We start from the raw sequence: 22,485 nt of genomic DNA on the forward strand, positions 1-22,485 counted from the left end.
AAGACACACTCCCTGAATGATCCTCGACCGGAATGGCATGTATGATTTGTCATGAAATTGAATGGCTTTAATTAGATATCATTACTGCTTAACGTGTTGCCAAATCATCATCTTTCCTTCTCGTTTGCGACTTTTACAGCAGCATGGCAGCACCACCGACAACGGCAGCGACAGCCAGGATGGCGTTCTGGGTCACCATGGGACCGGCAGCGTTATCAGACTCAACGGGAGAGGGAGTGGCATCGGCATCGGTGCCAGAAGTAGTGGCAGAACCAGTAGACTGGGCACCAGTGTCTTTGGGCTTGTCGGCAGTGGTAGCCTCGGATCCAGAGGCAGAGGCAGTGGCAGTGGCGGCGTTACCGTTTAGCTTCTCGGCGCCGGCAGTGATGGTGATGGGCATGATGAGCTGCTTGTATCCGCTGAGAGCAGTTGTGGCGGCCATGGACTCGGTAACACCAGAAATGACTTCTGTTGCCTCGGCAGAGCAGAAGGCCACATCCTTCTTGGGGTCCAGTTTGCAGCCAGTTCTGTTATCCCTGAAGATATGTTAGTTTAGTACTTTCGTGAGCACCAGCTCTGCAAAAATGCAGATACTTACATGTAACCACCGCCATACTCCTCGGGAGGGCTGTAAGAGTAGCTAATGTCCATGGTGGAGGCACCACCAACGATAGTGCGCGTTTCCTGGACGCCGCACTCGCTGGGGTCAGTTCCATCGGGGCAGCTAATGGCGACAGTAGTAGCCTCGCCCTTGACGGCGACGACGGATCCCACGAGAGCCTGCTTATCGAATCCGGGGAGGAAGAAGTTGACAGTGGTTGTCTGGGCGGCGGCGACAGTGGCAATGGCGCCAGCGAAAAGAGCAAGAGATCGAACCATTTTGACGGGTTGTATTTGTTTATTATTAACGAGTGGTAGTAGTTGAGTAATAAAATGAATGTATTGGGTTGGACCTGAAAACGAAGGTAAAGGATCGACTGTAGATGCTTCAAAAACAACGATAGTAGTCAACGCAAGACAATAAAGAGGCAGACGATCTCCTTTTACCCATTTTCTTACAGAGTACACTAGTAACTACCTTCCTACCTGCCTACCGTGTCAGTCCTAACAAAAGGGCCTGAGAGTCACCTACCCAATCATTGTAATTGAGTGAGTGAATCCTTCGGAGGTCGCTTAGATAGTGATGGCGCTAATTCTCGAAACACTTACCTTTTCAGAGGTGAAAAAAGGAAATGAGAACGGCTTTAGTACTCCGAGGATCCGCCTTGGTGCCACCCACTCGGGCCTTGTAGGGCAAGGGGGAAAATGCAAGGGAAAAAGACAGAGGATTGGAGAAAGGAAGCGGGAGATTTACAACCAAGGAAGAGTCAAATGTATTGATCTTCAGCCAGTCTCGAGGTTGGTGGTGCTTGATGGTGGAGAAGAGGTCTTTTTAGAGTATGACTACGGGGAATTATCTAGTAGTTTAATGGTTTGGTATCTGTTGGTTGTGTTGGTAATAGTTGAGACTATTGACTGATGGTTATTTCTGAAGCATTAATTGAATAGAGTTAGTCTCATGGGATAGCGCATTCTTTGACCGGTGTAATATCCTTGTTCTCGTACGAGTTGAAGTGAAGGTAGGTAGCATTCGGGTAAGAAGAGATCTAGGCTTTAACCATAGTATCGATTGCATAGGCACGGAGTACGGAGTAATAATGAGCGCCCTGTCACTCCGTAGCAGACTAGTACTCGGCAGGCTCAATGTAGTTCAAGGTCAAGGGACACCCTGAACAAGGTGAATCTGTAACAGGAAATGTATCCCTCTTGTCGGTGCTATTATAATGACATGGTACTGTTTGGGCTGGCAAGGCTGGCTGGGTTTGGTGAGCTACTCCTACTCCGTACTGGGGTAAATTAACGAGCAGAGTTAGATAATAAAAAGGTCTTGGCATTAAGTCTTGGCATCAAAGTTTCATTCCGATTTCTCAGTCTTGGCACGTCGCAAGAAATTCATCCGTCTGACATTTTGAAGCCGGTTTTCCGATTACTCTTTGACTCAAGATGGACTCTGTAGATATGATCTCAATTATGTACTTTATTTCACGTCCTCTATTGCATCTACACGTACATACACTCACCTGCACTCCATACACTGATATCACCAACTCCTAAGTCAAGTAGCTCCAGACTTCAGCCTCGGTCGCCCAGGCCTTGGCACTCTCCGCCGATGCTTGGCTCACGTCTTTGCTGGCCCCTCCCGAGTCCCATCCCAGTTTCTCTTCCAAACGAGTGAGAGAAAAAGGGACAGTCTTCCATCTCAAAACAATCACGTTGCCATTTCGCGTCCAGAGACGAGGAATCCTACAGAGTACAGGTACCTCAAGTAACTAAAGAGCCCTTGTACTGTATTCGCACGCGCCTCTACTACACAAACATACACCTCGACAACCTTTGATTGGCTAGACTGCCCTATCTGCGAACCTTTTTTATCCCTGCGCGCGACGATCCAGCCTACAGTACAGTGCAGCGCAAACCATGTTGGGACTCACTTCAACTCTACTGGCGTTGCTGGCTGTGAATAGTGTCGCATATGCCGAACAAGAGCCTCCCACTATCACCACAGCGCCTATATACTTGCCATACTACAACAAGGAGTCCTGGTCCCTGGTCCGCGGTAGCATCATTTCAAGCGACGAGCAGGCCCATGAGACAACATATACGATATTCTGTCCAGATCCAAACGGCTCCACCCCTCCAGAGTGCGATCTTTCTCTCGAGTTTCCCTTTATTCTTGTCGAAGGTCCTGATACCGTTCGATTCCACGGAACTCACCCATCAAGATTGTATGTCTTTTCCTCTTCTTTGAGTAGTATCCTGTCACCCTGCTAATGCAATACAGAACGGCAAACTTGGAGTGCAGTCTGCAAGGTACAACCGAAGCAACATGCTCTGGATACTCCAGCTTCGACGAGGGTTACAATGACGGTGTTCACACTGGACCAACCGAAGTAGTATGGAAATCAACCTTTACCGGAGAGGAGGCTGAATGGGGCATCTTGACCATGGGCCCATTGCCTGAAGATCCTGACCCTGTCACTGCTGCCTTGACCACGCCTACAGAGTTCGTTTCGCTACCGTTAGCTACGGATGGCAGCAGTTCAGCAACAGGTTTGGATGTCAACGTTATGAGGATTACTCTTGTGGCAACCTTTTGCATGTTGGTGGCTGGCTGGCTGTGAGTTAGCATGGTCTATTTGCGCTTGCTTGGCAAATTCTTTATGAGAACACGAATTATGACGGAACATCCTGTTACAGAGCATAAGCGAGCATTTTTATCTTTTTGGCATTGTCTTGGTAGAATACTGCAATTTCATTCAAGTCCAAAGAACACATTCAGAATGAAACATTGAAATGACCTGCATGTTGGGAATTTTACGTGAATGCAGAAGCATGAAAATTAATTGTGTTTATTAATAGCTGTTATAGATGAACCTGATCAATGTTAAAAAAGAAACGTCGAAACCAACTGTTCTATGATATGGTGTAATTTGGCTCTGGACATGTCAAGGTTAACTACAGGTTCAAGAGGCTACCTACATATTGCATACTTAGTTGCACAGTACGCAATCAAAACTAGACAACGTGTCCGAGTGGTTAAGGAGATAGACTTGAATCATACCGATTGGATATCTATTGGCTTCGGCCTCGCAGGTTCGAATCCTGTCGTTGTCGACTATTTTTGCCTTTTGCGTCGATTTGAGATATGCAGCGATCAATGAATATCAGTTTCCCATGTTTACAGATGCGGTAGCTTCTTGACAATATAAAAATATAAACATCATAGAGAGAAGAAAGAAGGATCTTACTCGCCTCTGCTTAACTTTCATGCCGTGAATCTCCTATGTAATGAGAAAGTGTACCAGCTTAAATGATCTCGACACGCAGTCAACAGCCAATAACATCTTCATTTTCAAGGTTTGTTGACAATTGAACATTCTTTAACGATTACGCGGCGGTGGGAATGGAGGCAAAGATGGGGAGATGGGCAAACGAAGGGCGGGCTGTTTTCAGAGACATGCTTGGCTAGAGATAGTACATTTCGCAAAAGACTATCATTCGGTCAAAAGACTAACATAAAGTTCAATACTCGCCACGCATGCTCAAGAATGCCGTTTATGTATGGTCGTTGGATATGAAGATGGATCGATCACAAGTGACCACAATGGTGCTAATGAATGTGGTGGTATCAAGGTTTTGAACGAGAAGGTAGCCTGTGACAAAACGGTAGGTAACACGATATGACAGTTACAACAACTCAAAAGGAAACACAAACTTTGGCAAGAATCCTCGAAAGAGAGAGGAGAGTACAGAGGGAATGCGGAGACATGATTCCATGTGCAATGTATCTCCACATCCAAGACCAGACGAGAAGAAGCTTGGCCATGAGCTTCTTTTTCGCCCTCGCATATGATGTCTAGGCCCGAATCTCGTGGATAATAACATTTGGCTTGTGATAGACCGCCATGAATCTATCGGGTCTCTGAGTCTGGCCTCGGAATGATCGGCAGAAACGCTAGGTGTGTTTCGTGTTTCAGGATCTCATCTTCTAGAGGTTTATGTTTCGACTTTGAGTCAGGCTCGATGGTTTTTTTTTTTGAGACGATTTCTTTTTTCCGTCACCGACTCAGCTCAGCTCAGCCCATCCTCAAGCAAGGGACATAGATGGTGGTAACGTTAATGCAGCGTTGACAGATGCACAGGCTGATATGTAAAGAGTGATGGATGGTTACACGTGGACCTTGCGGTATAGCATGCACTCTTCTCTTCTGCCAAAACAATACCGATTGACAAATGCATGAACATCATGGCGCCAAGCCTTGTCTCTCCAACTTTCAATACGTACCTATCAATCAACCTCCCCCAAGACATCTATCAGTCCAAAGAACTAAGAGGTTTTAGTGCCATTTTTACCCCTGGAACCTTTCCCAATCCACTCTTTTATACTTGACACCAAATCGACTTTGAGTTTTTTTCTGTATGGAAACAAAAAAGACGATCATCATGGGGTTGTTTGTTCGTTGACGTGTATGAACTACCCGCGCGGTGATTCGAAACAACCGGCCCTTTAAAGGTCCCATGTCTGTAACCACCATGGTTTGTTTTACTGGCTACAGAGCACGGTTGATCGCCGAAAGCATCAGGGGTGCGGGGAGAGAGTTACTACCCATGGGCAGGTCATGATTCAACGGTTCACTTTGTCTGAGGCTCATCACCAAAAGTCTTACTCTTTCTACTTTTAGTCTTATTAGTCTCGCTCGTTATTCGTTCCTCGAGATGCTCTCCCTGGATCTGGATCTGGATCTGAAAGCAGTAGCAATGCACCAAGTACCAAGCACCAAGCTACCTAGGGTACCCAGGTCTTCCATCGTCCATTAATACGTATAACCCAAGTCTAGCCCCCATCGTATCTATCAACGTTTAGTCTAGTCTAGCCAAGCCAGGACCAGCCTGAAAACGATCAGACGTGTATTCAGCTTCTGCTTATTGCATTCTCGTATTCCATTCTGTATCTTCCTCTAGTTAAAATCTGTTATCGTCCTTCTTTCCGTCTTTTCTACTTCATCTTTTCAGGCAATCTCTCCCTCGGCCTCTTCCCTTCTTAACTTTGTTTTCATGAATACCATGGCCTGATCATTCTTTCTCATGCCTACCAATTATTAAAACCTGAACGCCTCACCAGCATCAACAAGCCGCTTATTCGACCACTACTACAACTAGACTCAGCATCGCCACATCATCTGCTTAAGCCATCAAACTACACGCATTAACTGGCCCATCAGTAAAGCTTCTTAATCGAGAATCTCTACATAAAAGAACCAGCCCCAGCCATTACCTGGTAACTTACACCATACTACACCACACTCAAATCTTCCAGGAGAAGTCTATTCATCGCTGAGCGATACATACGTACCCTATCAACCATCATGAAATTCAGCACGTTGGCCTTGGCCAGTCTGGCTTCTCTAGCCACTGCTACCAAGACAGCACCCAAGTCACTCGACACCTCAAATCCCGGTAGGTGACTCAGTGGTGTATTATCCAAGAGTGTTTGACTAACAACTCTAGACTCCATCAGGGATGTTGCTGGAACATTGGCCTTCGATGCCATGTCCTACTACAGAGGAAACATATCTTCAGTCCCCAAAGACTTGGGAGATCTTCAGGACCCTTACTACTGGTGGGTAGCAGGCGCTCTATGGGGCATCATGCTCGACTACTACCACCTTACCGGAGATTACTCATACAACGATGTCGTAATCGAAGCCCTCCTGGGTCCCACGAACCTCGGAAAGGGTCACAACTACATGCCTGTTGAGCATGCCGATGAGGAGGGCAACGACGACCTCTTCTTTTGGGGCAACGCCGTCTTGTCAGCTGCTGAGCGAAACTTTCCTCAGCCCAACAAGGACCTGCCGTCTTGGCTCGATATTTCCATCAACGTCTTCGATCAGCTTGTTAGTCGTTGGGACACAACAAAGTGTAACGGTGGTCTTCTGTGGCAGATCTACCCAAACAACCCCAACGGCATGACATACAAGAACTCAGTCAGCAACGGCGGTTTCTTTCAGCTTGCTGCCCGTCTCGGTCGTATCACGGGCGATGCCAAATATCTCGATTGGGCCGTCAAGATCTGGGACTGGTCGTGGGAAGTTGGTTTTATAGATCAACGAAACTACCACGTTTACGACGGCACCGACACCAAGGACAACTGTCAAAAGACTGTCTACCACTCATTTACTTACACTCAGGGCATCTACCTCTATGGAGCTGCTGTTATGGCAAACTACACCGAAAAGCCAGAGTGGGCTGAGCGCAGCAGGAGGTTGCTCAAAGGCACCGACTGGTTCTTTGCGCCGTTTGGAAACGTCACCAATGTCATGTACGAAGCCGCCTGCGAGACCGTCAAGAGTTGTACAGCAGACATGGAAACCTTCAAAGGTTACCTGTCACGTTTCATGTACCTCTCCGTCCAGATGCAACCTGATCTCAAGGCTCACGTCCATGACCATCTTTTGCCAAGTGCCAAGGCGGCTGTTCAGACCTGCACTGGTGGTAAGACAGGCCGTGAGTGCGGTCAGCGCTGGTATGTTGAAGGTTATGACGGAAACCCTGGCCTCGGTCAGCAAATGTGCGCCCTTGAAATTGTTCAGGGATTGTTGTTGGATCAAGCCCCTGCACCGCTGAAGGGCGATGATATTAAGGTCATTCGTAGCACGGACTGGGCTGCCATGGACGTTCACGAGTCCAAGATTAAGAGCACTCCATCGTCTTCCAATACCGCCGAGACGGCGTCAGCAACGTCTGGCTCGCCCCCTAAGCCTACAAAGAGCGAGGATGCGGCCGGTTCGTACCGGGCTGATCTCATCCTTGCATCGTTCAGTATTGTAACTGTCCTCACTTTCCTGGGACTGGCCTAGACAAAAGTTATTGATTATTCGTTAGATTTTAAACGGGATAGAATGGACAGACGTTCGGGCTATGGATTGATTATTGATTGGTCTAAAGGACAAACATTCTTGTAAAACGCTTGTACCCACGAGCGTTGCCTTTTATAATTTCACGAGATTACGTCTAGAATCTAGATCTAACTTTCAAACGCCTTTTTGCCGTGTCTTGTTCCCCACCGTGACTTAGGATCCTCTTACTTCAGCCAACGTTGTCTTCAAGGAGTCTAAGAATCTTGTCACTTCGGCATCTGTGCCGACTGTAATGCGCAGGCATCCTAGACATCCGTGCTCTTTACCTCTGAATCGTACAACCACACCCTTGCCTTCGGCAAGTTTCTCATATACGGCCAACGCAATGCTGTTGTCCGGCTCACCTGCCGAGTTAAGCATCTCGTAAAGCATAAAGTTACTTTCAGTACCACCACGTAGACGACCAACGCCGGGGATCTTGGGCAGCTCCTGAATGAGTCGATCACGTTGCTCGAGTAGACGGGCTCGGTGGTCTCGCATAATGGCAAGGCCTTTTTCGGAGACAGCGTAAGATGCAAGAGCGCTCGTGGGGCTTGAAATGTTATAAGGGGCCTTGAGGCTGTTGAGGAGTCGAGCGATGGGAGGTGAGGTGAACGCAGCACCGAGACGAATACCAGCCATACCAAAGGCCTTGGAGAGGGTCTGCATGACTACCAAGTTGGGGAACTCAGCCACCCACTCCGCGAGAGAAGCATTGTCGGGGGCAAAGTCGATATAAGCCTCGTCGAGAACAACGACTCCGTTCCATGTAGGATGGTCGAGGATCTGCTGAACATCGGACTTGGCGAGAAGTGAACCAGTAGGGTTACCAGGTGAGCAAAGGTAGACCAGCTTGATGTTAGGCTCGTTTGTCAAGGCGTTAAGAACAGCTGGCACATCAATGCTGAAAGAGGGAGCCTCCAGGAGAGGAATCTTGACCAGTGCGACGTCGTTGACCTGGGCAGATACAGAGTACATGCCGTATGTAGGTGGACATGTAAGAATGCGATCCTTTCCAGGGATGCAAAAGCAACGCAGCAGAGCATCAATGGCCTCGTCACTTCCAACACCAACAAACAGGTTCTCTGGCTTGAGCGTCTTGCTTGTGTGAGCATGGGTGTTGCGCAACTCGCAAAGCAGCTGCTTCAACGGCTCCTGGTGAGGATCGGGATAGCGGTGCAGGCCCAGCAGGTCGACATCGACACCATTGGCAGTCTTATCGGCAACATCTGAGCTCAGCGAAGGACCATACGCGTTCTCGTTGGCATCGAGGAGGATGTTTGTCCCATCATCCTTGTAGTCGCTGTGGGAATTGTTAGTCTTGTCTCTGTGTCGATTGCGGGGGAGGGGCAACTTGCTCTCGCGCACAGCGATAGGGCTCGAGGGCCAAGATATTTGGCCTAGCACAGGTTTCGAGGTTGAAGGGCGCCATTGGACGTCTAATTGATCTAATTGTGTGTTTACGGGTAGAAGATATGAAGGGGAATGTGAAGCTCTTGCTCTTTAAGCTATCAACGTATAGCCACTTTTGCTTGATAAGGCCGACGCCGGAGGGGCGAGTCATCAGGGTTTATGTGGGGCGGGGATGTTATCATAGGAAAGGCGTTTAAGACGTTGGATGATTGACGAAGTAAAGATTTGGTGTTTAAAACCCTTGATAAGCAACAAGGATTGACTCCGAACTATAACTCTATGAGTACTTCAGATATTGCTGTACCGGTGTTGCATCTATACTTCTGATGATTACTCACAGGTGCTTTTGCTACCCTGCAGAGAAAGGGAACAACTTGAAGGGGTTGGTTTTGAGATGTTGAACAGATATGATACAAGTGAGACTGTTCGCAAACAGAGTGAAATAACCATTTAATTTGTAGTTTTTCTTTCTTAATTATATGAACCGATAAGTTGATACAAATAGTAAGTGATCCAGCTACCCTTGTGACAAACCAGTTAGAACCATAGGTAAGGTTTCTCATGAAGACATATTCACCACCTACTTATGCCATTGCAACGCGTCTAGCAGTTGTATAACATGAACAAACCAGGGATGAGACTTGTGAAAAACCATAAAACTCCAAAACGACTACAAGACGCATCGAACGGCAGCTTGTGATACAGTGAGGTGGATGTCAACCATGGGAGCTACCAACATAGGGCCAGATTCAGACGCTCTTCAATATCCAAGGTCGCGTGGCCCAATGGCAAGGCGTCTGACTACGAATCAGAAGATTCTGGGTTCGATCCCCAGCGTGATCAGGATTTCTTTTTAATGTTGGTGTCGAATATCTGTCGATCGTCTGTGGTGGGCAGGGTTGGTGCAAACCTTTTTTGTGGGTTAGATCTAGCGTCGAGATGACTTGCATGGCCTCAGTGTAACCTTGACAGGTAGTGAGTGGGTAGCAGAGAAGTTGGCCTCTTAAGTATTAGGGTATAAAAATAAGTAGTCTAAGAACACTAGTCTAAGCAGCATAAGCTGGCCTAATAATTTTGTCTCTTATGTTTCTAGCGGTCAATGTTTCTGATACCCTGAGGCCTTGACTATCAAGCATCTATAAGGGCATTGTGTAAAGAAGTTGTATCAATATATGACAGGCGGTATAAAACCTGGTCTCGTTTCTTAGGGTGTTCAATCTCCATCTTGTGGGACACGGACAGCATACAAAGACACTAGGCAAAGGTTTCAGTACTGTAAGTAAACTGGGATCTGGTAATGGCCGAATGGAATCTGTGAGCAAGCATTGAAACTTGCTTGGCAAACCTGACAGTATACATTCCAACACTCTTGTTCTGGTTCTTTCTGTTGATACCGGCGTCATAATCATATTCATATCAAAGTCATAAGACATCTACCATACAGTCTAGATTCATAACACACATATCCATATCCATAATTCGTAAACTTCATCAAATGCCTGAATCATCTTGCTCCATCTCCATTTTGTGCGAAAAGTCATGCCACGCCTTGCAGCCCTTCTCCATATCCTCATATTCCTGGTCTGACACCAAGTCAGGAATTTCTTCCTCTCGTACAACGAATTGCATCGAAAAACCTTCAGCAGCATGCCACCCGATGTGACAGTGCAGGAGCCATACACCTGGATTATTTGTCAGGAAGGCGATCACCAAATGCCCCTTAGCAGGTAGGAGGGCAGTATCACGGCGCGGTGGATTGTCTGTTTTGAGTGTGACGTTGGAACCATACGGCCCAACACCCTGAGCGAGAATGTGGTAGTCAAAGCCATGCAGATGGATCGGGTGAGAAATGTCGAGTTCCGTCTCAATAGCGAGGTAGACCCATGCGTCCTTCTTTGGGACATGAATCACGGCGTTAGACTCGGTGAATGAGACATTGTGACCGAGCTTAAGGAGTGAAGGGTGGTCCCATTCAGCGATCATGGTGGTACTGTTGAGGGACCACTTGATAATACCATCGGAATTCCAGGATCGGTTGGCATTCTCGACGACCTCCATATCCGGGGGCCCGACGGTGTGGGGAACAATAGGCACAATGCTTTCATATGGTTCATCTTCGCAGTGATCAACATATTTTCGTCCTTTTGTTGTGGGTGTCGAACTGTTGGAAGAGTATGATACAATCCCCAAGGCGTTTTGTGGGTTGGCGTTCTTGGTGCAGTCGAGCTGAGGAAGGGCGCGGAGCCAAAAAGACGATGTTTTTGAAGCTTGATTGGCGGTAACGAGAATATCCATGCGTTCACCTAAAGAGTGTTAGAGGTTGCGGAAGAGAATAACTAGGAGAGGCATACCAATTGCGATGTTGACATGGTCAGTCTCGTATGGCTCGATAGAAACAAAATCCACAGCAATAACTTTAAGAGTGTGATGATCGATGGAGAATTTATAGAGAGTATCGATTCCAGTGTTGACAAGACGCAATCGATATGTTTTGCCCTCTTCAAAGTCCAGTCTAAACCGTTCGCCAGTCTGATTTTTTTCGCCTTCCTTGTTGTACGTGTTGGTGCCGTTAATGAGGATATTGTCCATCGGGTAAGGACCTTTCCGCTGAACTTCAGGCAGAATTTCATTAACAGTTCGATGAGACCAATCACTGAGCATGATAGTTCCAACATCCTCGTCGTAGTTGGCGCTTGCTGGACCACGGATGATCAAGCCCCCATAGACACCATCATAAGTCTGAAGGCCAAAGTGGGAATGATACCATGAAGTGCCGTACTGAGTAGCTCGCCATCTGTATGTTATAGAAGAGCCAGGGGCTGTAGGACACTGGGTGATAGCAACGACGCCATCCTGGGGGTTCGTATAGTTCTGATGAGTGCCGTGGAAGTGAAAGGATGAGCCATTGGTCGAAGTCTTGAGGTTGCTCGTCAAGTGAACTACAACATTGTCTCCCCAGTCGGCAAATATCGTCGGGCCTAGTATGTTAGAGCCTAACTTATCTGCTTTGTGTAAGGAATCATACCAGGTACAGTCCCATTGATAGCCTGGGCGAATCTTGGGATTCCATCGGGAGTGAAGACGATTTCACTGATTTCCAGCCAGTATTCTCTTGTCACACCAGTATCGGGAATGACAGAGTAATAATCGCTGTGAATATCATATCCACACCATTGATTGCGAGTAGAGGGCGTATTGCCAGAGCATGGCCCTTTCCGCTGGATTCGAGCAACAGGCCCAGGCAGAGCATTCGAACATAAAGCCAAGGCAAGACAGAGAAGTGAATATAAGGCGATACTGTGCATATTGAATAATATGGAATCGAATGTGCTTGATGATGAGCTTGAAGGGAGCCATACTCACGATGATATATCTCTTTAAATGATGTAAAGAAGCAACAGCAGCGGAACCACCGCCTTCGAGAGCCAACATCGTCTGGTCATCAAATTTATCAACCGGTCTCAGCGGCATAACATGTGATTCACACGGAGCATGAAATCACCAGTGAGAGGCTATGAAATGCGTTGAGAAGCCATAGCGCTGCATGGTGGTTCATCGGACGGTCCGAATATGTCGATGGCGTCGAGACTGAACGGCTCGCGCGAGATGGCTTCGATATTTCATGTGACTAATCGAAATCTCGTTGCATATGTTTCCGAGACTCAGAACTACAAGAGGAGTACCTATATGCAGAGCTTAGTATGCCGAATCTTAACAGTACGGTCACTACTTGCTGCGGCATTCGGAGTACCCGATACGTCAACACTAGTTCATGAGACAGTCAATGACGCCTCATAAGCAATAACAACTCAACATGTCCAAGCTTTTCACGATGTTCATTGTCCAAAACGTATGATTTGGATCTTCCGATGTTATCTTTCTGTTGCTGGTTCGGCTGGGCCTTTCACATCGTAATATATGGTACTGAAACTTAATGAAGATGGTAGAATCAAAGCAGGATAGTAGCAGGGATCGAGATTGAAGGAAAAGTCTTCCCCAAGACCTGGCTGAAGTGTCTAGAGATAACTGCCAGCAGGACACAACACTACGGCCTGGTCGTTTTGAAGGGGTCCAAGGTATTGGCCCTTGCTATTGTGTACCATTGAGATAAGATAAATTTGATATGCATGAATCTTAATTAGTCATTCGATATATTCGAAAAAGTTGTTGAACAATTATTCTTGAAGCTCGTATAAGTCAAGTTGTTCAAAGATGCAGGGATCGCCATGGTGTTGATGTCCACTCACTGAACACCCCGCCAACGTCACCTGACGTCGCGACTCTACAGGCGCATCGTTCTTTCCCCAGAGCGCGACCCCTGTTGGGCAGGCATGGAAGGTGAAACCGCGCCAGCGAATTTATATAAACATACCCGACTTGACTCTATCAACAACTCAGCCAGGTTTGCACACGCAAGCTTGCCCACCACGAATACCCAAACATCCCTTTTGCCATTTGTTTCTTGCGTCTAGCCTCCCTATTTTTGCTTTTAACCCAGCCAATCGACCGCTTTAAGCAAATGGTCCATTCTTTCCCATTCATCAGTAACAAACTTCATCTATGCGACACCACGAACCGACGAAACATCCCATTGTCGCAAAAGGGAAAGGCCATCGCGTAACGGGAAGCGCGCCAACATCACTTCAACCCTTTCGGAACAAATCTACATGGAACCAAGCAAACCACACGATGCCACCAAGCTTAAAGGATAAAGGCGGTCGCCTTCTGGCCTTTGCCAACGCTGGCATAAAAAATGAACCTCAATCACAAGTGGAGATCAAGCCATCGAGCGCAGAGCCGCCACATAATCCTCATCCGCCTCCAGCTCCTGTGCCTCGCCCTGCTAGTTTCCCAAGAGAGATCCAGGGGCTTGGTGGTAGAAACACCGCTCCCCCGAGACAGAACCATCCTTTCAGCCAACCACCGCCCCGTTCACCGCAGCTCTCGGTGGTATCTTCTCCCAATGATCGCGGCAAGACCAACTCGAACGGGCGTCCGGACCTTTTTTCTGGCTCACAACTTGATGAGAATTTCCTAGAGTCTGGTCTGACTACTCCATACAACGAACCTGCTGAACCCGTTAGGCTCGGGCTCGAGTTAACTCAAGATCTCAAGAAGAACATTCCACAACACCGACAACCTGATCGCAACCGATTCCAACGAACCGCGCCGACAAGTGATTTGTTCACAGTTGGGGATGACCTACGCATGAATGTGATCAGTCGGCCTCAACGACACAATATCGACCATATGGGCGATGGTTTTCAGGACAATATGAACGTTAGACATGGAAAGGTCAATCCTCAATATGATCATGGGCGAGCTCGTCCCGAATCGCCAGCCAGACTTGACTCTAGACTTCCTATGCGTGAAGTGAGGATTCGAAAATCACACAGTGGCCGGTCAGAAGCCTATGATGCGAACCGGGTGATGAGTCCCTCACCCAAGCGTCATCAGACGCAATGGCAAAGCAACCATAGAAATGAGACCGCACGACAGCCTGCTGTGCAGCATGTGGATGATGAGGATGTGGAGACCTCTTCGCAAGAGGAGGAGCATGCAACACCAAGGCCTCGGACGGCCCAGCCTGTGATCCAAAGAACTATGTTGGAGAGCATACCGGCTGTTACGAACCCGGTCCCAAGAATGAATCGCCAAGACAACAAACGGCGCCGCCCAGACCCGGAGTACAACGACTCTGCTTTGAGATCCATGTCATTCAACACCCTTCAACAACAACCTTTTGATTTTGACCCGTCAAAGGATGAACAAAAGGGGACTGGAGTTAATTCTGAAAATATAGAGGCCAAGTTGGACCAATTTCGTCATGTTGACGAGCAGGAACAGCATGACCTCTTCTCCAACATGTCGATTGAAAATTGGGAAACATCTGGGGATTGGTTTGTCAGTGAGTTTAGCGGTTTGATGCAACGACTTATGGAGTCGAGGAGACATAAGCGCAATATCATTCAGGAGTTTGAGCAGGAAGCGGCCGATCGCGAGGAAGCTGTTCGCCTGAGAACAGAAGCTGTCGACCGAAAGCTCTCAAGGATGAAGCAAGATGGTCAACGAGTGGTGGAGGACAAGACCTCATGAAACATGGATACATTACCGACGGAATTTTGTGAGGAATGAGTTTTACGACCGATATGACTGCATTATGATGGAGTTGAGGCTGATTTGCTCGACATTGGGAGCGTGATTTTTTCGAATGGTTTGCGGGAGTGCACAAAAAATGAAGAGTGATTTCGAATTATTTATAGCCCTTTAGATACTTCATTATAGATTACCAAAGTTTATAGAAGTTGTCACGCTGTTTGTAGGGGAATATGGTGGTTCTGTTGAAACGGTTCAGGACCGCAAGTGGTTCATTAATGTCTAGTCGTAATGGATTTTGGAGTCTTCTTTTTGTGTGATTGAGTTGAGTATGTCGTCCCCCCTTTTAGATTCTTCGAACATGTTTTACTTTTCTGTCACGACCTACCACCATCCGCAATTGTCGGCCTGGTCGGTTGGCCAGGACTCCTTTTCGCAGTCTGTCGGTGTAGAGCTCGTAAGCTGGATAGTAGCCGTCAACGAATTTGACAACCTCCTGCGAGCACATTCCAGCTTCTGGGTCGCCCCTTTCCTCACGCAAATGATCCTCTTGCTCTAGTCTCCAGCCGTAGACATAGCCAAGGTCCTCGGCGTCGATCTGGATAAAGGAGTCGAAAGAATCCGTGAGGGTGTTGTACTCTGACAGCTTCTCGTTGATGAATAAGAGATGCTCGAGCTTGTGCTGTTTGAGAGTGCGGTTGGGCATGTTGAGTCTTGCTTCTACGCCCTCACGCGTTAGAGGGCGGAAGCCTACACACCATCCCTCGAGAATAATGGCCTGGATTTTGGGTTGGCCAGGCTGGTTTACAAGAGTCCATTCAGACTCAGGAAGGCGATCTCCTTTGCCGCCCTTGATAGCCTTGTCATATTTTGGCAGTTTTGTGGGCTCCCCTTTTAGTACTGCCTCAAAGAAAGCTTTTGCAAGGGGCAAGTCATGAGTTCCTGTGGTTGTTTGTTAGGAGTGTTTGTTTATTGATGAACTGAAATGAGATTTCTTACCGGGCTCCCCGCGGTGCTGGATGAGGGCATTTTCAGGGTCAGACTCAGCCAGGGCAACTTGGTCCTGACGAGTGAGGTAGAATTCGTCTATGCTGCAGACCAAGGTCGGCACATTTTGACTTTCCAGGGCCTTGCTCAGAGACTTGACAAGGGTAGACTTGCCGGCGCCCTGGATACCATTGAGACCGATGACAAAGGGGCGGTCGGGAGACTCTTCGCGGTGGAGTTTGAGCTGAGCGAGGATGAATGGCAGGCAAATCTCAGTTTTATCATCAACGAAGTGGGGAGCCATGATGAGAGAAGTCTTCAATCCAAGTTGAGTAAGTACTATAATAAATCAAGATAAGGATAAGGAGGGTATTGCATGTGAGAGGTAGTCCGAGAGTGGTAGTGCAGCCATAGAATGAATGATTGATTGAGTGTGTGATATTGTCAGTCAATTGCCTTAATTTTTTGGTCGGGCAATTCACGGCCGAGACAAAGACAAAGAGACAAGAGAATATGACGGTGCTAGCTGGAGATCAGCAAATCAGACTTGCTTGTGGCGCTGCGAGTTTGGGTCTAGGTCTGTGGTCTTGGTCTGGGTCTGGCCTGTCTTGATCGGGTTTGATTTTGCGGGGAGTTTAGAGAGAGAGGCATTTGTGGGGAATTATTGTCCGTAGCCGGTCGGTATGAGAGGTCGGCAGAGGTGGATGTAAGTAAATACCTATGCAGTCTACAAGGCAAGGTGAAGAAGAATGTATCAACAAAGGTAAGGTGGAATAATAATACAAGTTTTACTTAGTAGTACAGCTTGATAATTAAGATACATCTTCTGTGTCTGGAATAGTTATATCATAATTATCTTGTTTCTCGGCTTGTGACTGCATCTACAAGACACATACTGTAACCTGTTATAATCCAACCAGCAACTACCTACCCCAGATCTATGTAACCTCCAATTGTCTTCCCCAGCTTACATCTTACTCTTGGTTACAAACATGTGACATGAACTAATTCATCCGCATGACATGACTTCATCTGCCCTTTGATCCTTCTTTACATGTGAACCCAGGTCCGTTTCTTAACTCGGCCTAGCGTATTCCCCGCAACCAGTCCCCTCGGTACCCCATAGAAGCCGAGGCTTCCCCTTCACAAGTAGACAAGGTCCCGGTCGTTTGAGTTGCAACCAGGCCCGGCCCAAGCTTGTTAAGAGCTGCTCGTTGCGCTGCCTCCCCAATTCTTTTTTTCATTCTTGATTCATTCCTCATCCTCATCTCCAACTTCAACTCTTCTGTCTTTTCCTGCCTCATCATATATCAAGCGTGTTCTATTATATACCCACCTTCTGTCGCATATCATATCACACACCATCATGGCAGAGCAGTTGAGATACGACGGCCAAGTTGTTGTCGTCACTGGTGCTGGCGGTGGTCTTGGAAAGGCATATGCCACTTTCTTCGGCTCCCGCGGTGCCAGCGTTGTCGTCAACGATCTTGGTGTCACTTCAAAGGGCGAGGGTAACTCATCAAAGGTTCGTAACAACACAGCAAACAGTAGCTTTCCCTCGGCGCAAGCGCATATAGCTAACTCTTGTCGCGACAGGCTGCCGATGTTGTCGTCAACGAGATCAAGGCCGCTGGCGGCAAGGCTGTCGCCAACTACGACTCAGTAGAGAACGGCGAGCGCATCATTGAGACCGCCATCAGCGCCTTCGGCCGAATCGATATCCTCATCAACAACGCCGGTATCCTGCGAGATATCAGCTTCAAGAACATGAAGGACGAGGACTGGGATCTCATCTACAAGGTTCACATCAAGGGCTCATATAAGTGCGCTCGCGCTGCCTGGCCTCATTTCCGCAAGCAAAAGTACGGCCGTGTCATCAACACCGCGTCGGCTGCTGGCCTCTTTGGCAACTTTGGTCAGGCCAACTACTCCGCTGCCAAGCTCGCCATGGTCGGTTTCACAGAGACTCTGGCCAAGGAGGGTATCAAGTATGGTATCTTGGCCAATGTTATTGCGCCTGTCGGTATGTTTTAATCGCGCCTCATTTCCGAATCTCATATACTGACGTCAGATAGCTGCCAGCAGAATGACCGAGACCATCATGCCTCCTGATGTCCTCGAGCAACTCAAGCCCGAATGGGTTGTTCCCCTCGTCGCTGTCTTGGTTCACAAGAACAACACACAGGAGACTGGTGGTATCTTTGAGGTTGGCGGTGGCCACGTGGCTAAGCTTCGATGGGAGCGCTCCAGTGGTCTCCTCCTCAAGGCTGACGACTCTTACACCCCCGGAGCTATCATTAAGAACTGGGGTAAGGTCGTCGACTACTCCAACCCTCAATATCCCACAGGTCCCAACGATTTCCTCACATTGCTTGAGGACTCTATGAAGATGGGTCCTGCTGAGCAAGGCGAGAACCCCGACTTCACCGGCCGTGTCGCTCTTGTCACAGGCGGTGGTGCTGGTATTGGTCGCATTTATGCTCTTGCTTTCGCCAAGTACGGCGCATCAGTTGTCGTCAACGATCTGGCCGACCCTGAGCCCGTGGTTGCTGAGATCAAGAAGCTTGGTGGCAAGGCCGTCGGTGTCAAGGCCTCCGCTGAAGATGGTGAGAAGGTCGTCAAGGCTGCTATTGATGCCTTTGGCCGCATCGATATCGTGGTCAACAATGCCGGTATCCTCCGCGACAAGGCCTTCTCCAACATGAACGACGATCTCTGGGACCCTGTCCTGAACGTCCATCTCCGAGGTACCTACAAGGTCACCAAGGCTGCTTGGCCTTACTTCCTCAAGCAGAAGTACGGTCGCGTTCTGAACACCACTTCAACCAGTGGTATTTACGGCAACTTTGGCCAGGCCAACTATGCTGCTGCTGTAAGTTGACTTGTTTAATCATTTTACGAAATATACTAACGTCTATAGAAATGTGGTATTCTTGGTTTCTCTCGCGCCCTTGCTCTCGAGGGCCACAAGTATGGCATCTATGTCAACACTATCGCTCCCAACGCTGGTACTGCCATGACCGCCACTATCATGCCCGACGAGATGGTTCAGGCTTTCAAGCCCGACTACATTGCTCCTCTCGTCCTTGCTCTCTGCAGTGACAAGTGCCCCAACCCTACTGGCGGCTTGTACGAGGTTGGCAGCGGCTGGTGTGGTCAGACTCGATGGCAGCGAACTGGCGGCCACGGCTTCCCCGTGGACGTTGCTCTCGTCCCCGAGGAGGTTGTCAAGCACTGGAAGGACATCGTCACCTTCGATGGCCGCGCTGACCACCCTGTCAAGTCTCAGGACTCGATCGAGAAGATCATGGCCAACATGCAAAACACAAGCAAGGGCAAGGAGTCCTCGGGTGAGACTGATTACAAGAAGGTCATTGCCGAGACTGTCACCAAGGAGGGCAAGCCTACCGAGTTCAAGTACGAGGAGCGAGATGTCATCCTTTACAACCTCGGTGTTGGTGCTAAGCGCACCGACCTCAAGTACGTGTTTGAGGGCTCTGAGGACTTCCAGGTCCTTCCCACTTTCGGTGTTATTCCTCCTTTCAACACCGAGATGCCTTTCGACTTTGACAACATCGTGCCCAACTTCTCTCCCATGATGTTGCTCCACGGAGAGCAATACCTCGAGATCCGCAAGTTCCCTATCCCCACCAACGCCCGCCTTGTTAGCCGAGGTCGCCTCCTCGAGGTCGTTGACAAGGGCAATGCTTCTATTGCCCGAAGCTCCACCACTACTGTTGACGCCAACACCGGTGAGGATGTCTTCTACAACGAAGCCAGCGTCTTCCTCCGCGGTACTGGTGGTTGGGGCGGTCCCAAGCGTGGTGCTGACCGCGGTTCTGCCACTGCTGCCAACAAGCCCCCTGCTCGCGCTCCCGACGTTGTCGTCGAGTCCCCCACAAATGACGACCAGGCTGCTATCTACCGCCTGAGCGGCGACTACAACCCTCTCCATATCGATCCCGAGTTTGCCAAGGTTGGTGGCTTCAAGGCCCCCATCCTCCACGGCCTCTGCAGCTTCGGTGTTGCCGGAAAGGCTGTCTACGAGCGCTTCGGTGCTTTCAAGAACATCAAGGTCCGCTTCGCCGGTGTTGTCATCCCCGGTCAGACCATTGTCACCGAGATGTGGCGCGAGGGCAACAAGATCATCTTCCAGTCCAAGGTCAAGGAGACTGGCAAGCCCGCCATCGCCGGTGCTGCTGCTGAGCTCAGGACCGACGGTAAGAGCAAGCTGTAAACAAAATTTGGATCATTAGCGGAGTTTTGCGAATGGGATTTTGTGTAATATCATAATGTCAGAATGTACATTTGGAATAAAACATAAAAAAAAACATAAATCAAGTCTGTATTGCAGTCGAGTGATATGGTCCTAGTCATGTCCTGTTGCCCAATCTTGTATGCCAATTCGACACCAGTTCTTTCAGAGTAAAGATATTTATGTAAACCACAAGACGCCCCCGTGCCCAATAACCCAAAATTTATGCAAATTTATTCTGCCAACGCTGTCCATCTTGTCTTGTCATACGCCGTTAATTCGTAAACCCAACCCATGTCGTCAAACAAAAACCGTTTCTACGATGAGATCAAAAACCTCTGCAAGAGCAGGAATTCGCCCACTAAATAACACACGCTCAACACTCACGTCCATTCTGTTCCCTGCAACGCCTGTCTCGAGAAACGCACGCTCGACGCCCGAAAGTTCTCGGTTCTCCATGTCTTTCCACTTACGCTCCGCCTCTTCACGCGCAGCCTGCAGGACCTTTTCTGTATCCTCTGATTCCCAAAGATTGCACCTATCGCATTCCTTACATTGCCTGGCGTCTCCTTCAGGGCGGAAATGGTCGCAGAAGTGACGGTATCCCTCGTCGGTGAGGTCGGCACGACAAACGTAGCACATCTTGTAGCCACAGGGACATGTAAGTTTGTTGCAACCTGCATTTTTGACGAATGATGTATTGCAACGGGGGCAGACACGCTTGATCGCCATGCTCATCGCTTGCTCGACCTGTGTACGGAGCGCTACGAGTGACGATTCGTTGCACACGTGTATATCCTTCCATGACTTGTGGCATGAGAGACATGACGAGCGACCGCACTCGGGGCTCTGGCATGTAAATTTTGTGCCGCGGCGACGACGGCGGTGACGGTTGAGGGCCTTGGACCACTCCACTGAAACGTAATCACCAAAGGACTGCTGCGTGCTGAGAAGGAGGCATATGAAGGAGGAAATAAGAACGAGCGGGAAGACGAAAGGGAGGGTCCCGATGCACAGGACAAGGACGAAAAGGTTGTAGATACTATCCGACTTGATGCGAAGAGCAGATTCGTGAGCTGGCGTATATATATCGTCAATCTCAGCGTAGTCACAAAAAGGGCATCGGACCAAAGGCAGGTTCGCTGCCAGGAGACTATGCTCTGCTAACCGACGATCAAGCTTGTGCAGGATTTCTGCCCCCTTCTTCTCTTCGTCCATGGCTCGATGGAGGTGATCAGGCGGTATGTGCCCGGGACACCCGTCACCGTCGGAGGAAAGGCACTTGAGCGTTCCCGTTTCTGGGTTGATGCTGCTCTGCCAGCCTTGACCAAAAACAGCTTCCTTTATGGAGTGCTGCACGCATCGGTAGCAGACTAAATGGCCCTCGCGATTACAGTGGGTGAACTCCTCAAAGGCTGCTGATGTGAAGCAGCAGACACACTCGTGCGTTGCTTCAGCCTCTTCTGCTTCTTCGTTGTTGAGAATTATGGCCAGGCCTCTATCTCTCCCTTCTCTATCCAGTCTATCCTTCTCTTTCAGAGGAGCCACCAGGAGATTGTACAGTTCGCGATCAAGCTCTGCACTGCCCGTTGTCCGAATAGTGGGGATGATAGACCCTTGACCGGTTGAGCGCCATGATACTAACGGATGGTTTTCTGCCTCGCCCGTAGCGATAGGTTTCCTTCGAAAGAACAGCGATGAGATCGTGAAGCGCCATGATTTGGAAGACAGTGTGACGAGGGTTTGTCGGGCTTCGAGGTAAGAGTAGTTGGATTCTGCAAGGACAGCGTTGATGGTAGACCGCGATAACCCCTTGAACTCATGCCATGCTAGATTTTGGACAGCTCTTTTGTATTCCTTGCTCTTGAATACTTCTGTTTTTGGTACGGTTTCGGGACGGGCCGTTTCCTTGTCGGGTACTCTCCAACGGCCCTTGACCCAGGTCACCCTGTTCTTGAGGAGGGCGTCAGCAACCAGAGCAAGTCGGGATTCGCCGTCAAAGTTGGACAGCAGCTCTCGAAAGACCTCGATCTGTACATCTGGAAACACGGCGGCAAGGGCTTCGAGGCTGTTGTTCAGCTCGCGGAGATCGGGCCTCTCAGGCGGGAGGCAGGGCAGCTGGGCTTCATCGTAGATGTATTCGTGCTGCTGGTGGAGATCGGACTCGCTCGATTTGGACCGGACCGAAGGGGTTCTATCGCTGGAGGTGAGCAGCCCAGTGAAGACCATGGCGGC

The 22,485-nt window shown here is 48.9% G+C and overlaps 9 protein-coding genes and 2 non-coding genes across 11 annotated transcripts; 6 read left to right on the top strand and 5 right to left on the bottom strand.

The window, feature by feature from the left end:
• Positions 1 to 50: 50 nt before the first annotated feature.
• Positions 51 to 1,002, bottom strand: FGSG_09650 (uncharacterized protein). Its single transcript, XM_011329755.1, has 2 exons — positions 599 to 1,002; positions 51 to 536 (listed from the first exon to the last, which is right to left on the bottom strand). Exons 1-2 carry the CDS (start codon positions 877 to 879, stop codon positions 134 to 136), a joined length of 684 nt encoding a protein of 227 aa, XP_011328057.1. The 5' UTR covers positions 880 to 1,002; the 3' UTR covers positions 51 to 133.
• Positions 1,003 to 2,517: 1,515 nt separating this feature from the next.
• Positions 2,518 to 3,472, top strand: FGSG_09649 (uncharacterized protein; the record flags this gene model as incomplete). The annotated part of the gene is made up of 3 exons (XM_011329756.1): positions 2,518 to 2,825; positions 2,882 to 3,217; positions 3,460 to 3,472. The coding sequence occupies 3 exons, from the start codon at positions 2,518 to 2,520 to the stop codon at positions 3,470 to 3,472; spliced, it is 657 nt and encodes a 218-aa protein (XP_011328058.1).
• A 146-nt stretch (positions 3,473 to 3,618) lies between these two features.
• FGSG_20742 lies at positions 3,619 to 3,714 on the top strand. The gene has a single exon. It is a non-coding gene; the product is annotated as a tRNA-Ser (tRNA).
• A 2,252-nt stretch (positions 3,715 to 5,966) lies between these two features.
• Positions 5,967 to 7,460, top strand: FGSG_09648 (uncharacterized protein; the record flags this gene model as incomplete). Its single annotated transcript, XM_011329757.1, has 2 exons — positions 5,967 to 6,057; positions 6,232 to 7,460. The coding sequence occupies 2 exons, from the start codon at positions 5,967 to 5,969 to the stop codon at positions 7,458 to 7,460; spliced, it is 1,320 nt and encodes a 439-aa protein (XP_011328059.1).
• Positions 6,312 to 8,932, bottom strand: FGSG_09647 (histidinol-phosphate aminotransferase; the record flags this gene model as incomplete). Its single annotated transcript, XM_011329758.1, has 2 exons — positions 6,312 to 8,802; positions 8,858 to 8,932. Coding segments are annotated over 2 exons (1,204 nt in total), but the record flags the coding sequence as incomplete, so codon positions are not given.
• Positions 8,933 to 9,683: 751 nt separating this feature from the next.
• Positions 9,684 to 9,755, top strand: FGSG_20741. Its single transcript has one exon. It is a non-coding gene; the product is annotated as a tRNA-Arg (tRNA).
• Positions 9,756 to 10,403: 648 nt separating this feature from the next.
• On the bottom strand, positions 10,404 to 12,217 carry FGSG_09646 (uncharacterized protein; the record flags this gene model as incomplete). Its single annotated transcript, XM_011329759.1, has 3 exons — positions 10,404 to 11,215; positions 11,264 to 11,890; positions 11,938 to 12,217. The coding sequence occupies 3 exons, from the start codon at positions 12,215 to 12,217 to the stop codon at positions 10,404 to 10,406; spliced, it is 1,719 nt and encodes a 572-aa protein (XP_011328061.1).
• Positions 12,218 to 13,601: 1,384 nt separating this feature from the next.
• Positions 13,602 to 15,008, top strand: FGSG_09645 (uncharacterized protein; the record flags this gene model as incomplete). Its single annotated transcript, XM_011329760.1, has 1 exon — positions 13,602 to 15,008. The coding sequence occupies one exon, from the start codon at positions 13,602 to 13,604 to the stop codon at positions 15,006 to 15,008; it is 1,407 nt and encodes a 468-aa protein (XP_011328062.1).
• A 346-nt stretch (positions 15,009 to 15,354) lies between these two features.
• On the bottom strand, positions 15,355 to 16,299 carry FGSG_09644 (uncharacterized protein; the record flags this gene model as incomplete). The annotated part of the gene is made up of 2 exons (XM_011329761.1): positions 15,355 to 15,950; positions 16,008 to 16,299. 2 exons carry the CDS (start codon positions 16,297 to 16,299, stop codon positions 15,355 to 15,357), a joined length of 888 nt encoding a protein of 295 aa, XP_011328063.1.
• Positions 16,300 to 17,296: 997 nt separating this feature from the next.
• FGSG_09643 (peroxisomal hydratase-dehydrogenase-epimerase) lies at positions 17,297 to 20,436 on the top strand. The gene is made up of 4 exons (XM_011329762.1): positions 17,297 to 17,520; positions 17,592 to 18,018; positions 18,071 to 18,867; positions 18,916 to 20,436. The coding sequence occupies exons 1-4, from the start codon at positions 17,362 to 17,364 to the stop codon at positions 20,230 to 20,232; spliced, it is 2,700 nt and encodes an 899-aa protein (XP_011328064.1). The 5' UTR covers positions 17,297 to 17,361; the 3' UTR covers positions 20,233 to 20,436.
• A 114-nt stretch (positions 20,437 to 20,550) lies between these two features.
• Positions 20,551 to 22,479, bottom strand: FGSG_09642 (uncharacterized protein; the record flags this gene model as incomplete). The annotated part of the gene is made up of 1 exon (XM_011329763.1): positions 20,551 to 22,479. One exon carries the CDS (start codon positions 22,477 to 22,479, stop codon positions 20,551 to 20,553), a length of 1,929 nt encoding a protein of 642 aa, XP_011328065.1.
• Between the last annotated feature and the right edge of the window lie 6 nt (positions 22,480 to 22,485).

Source organism: Fusarium graminearum, chromosome 4 (genome assembly GCF_000240135.3).
Source record: "Fusarium graminearum PH-1 chromosome 4, whole genome shotgun sequence".
In the NCBI taxonomy this organism is placed as follows: domain Eukaryota; kingdom Fungi; phylum Ascomycota; class Sordariomycetes; order Hypocreales; family Nectriaceae; genus Fusarium; species Fusarium graminearum.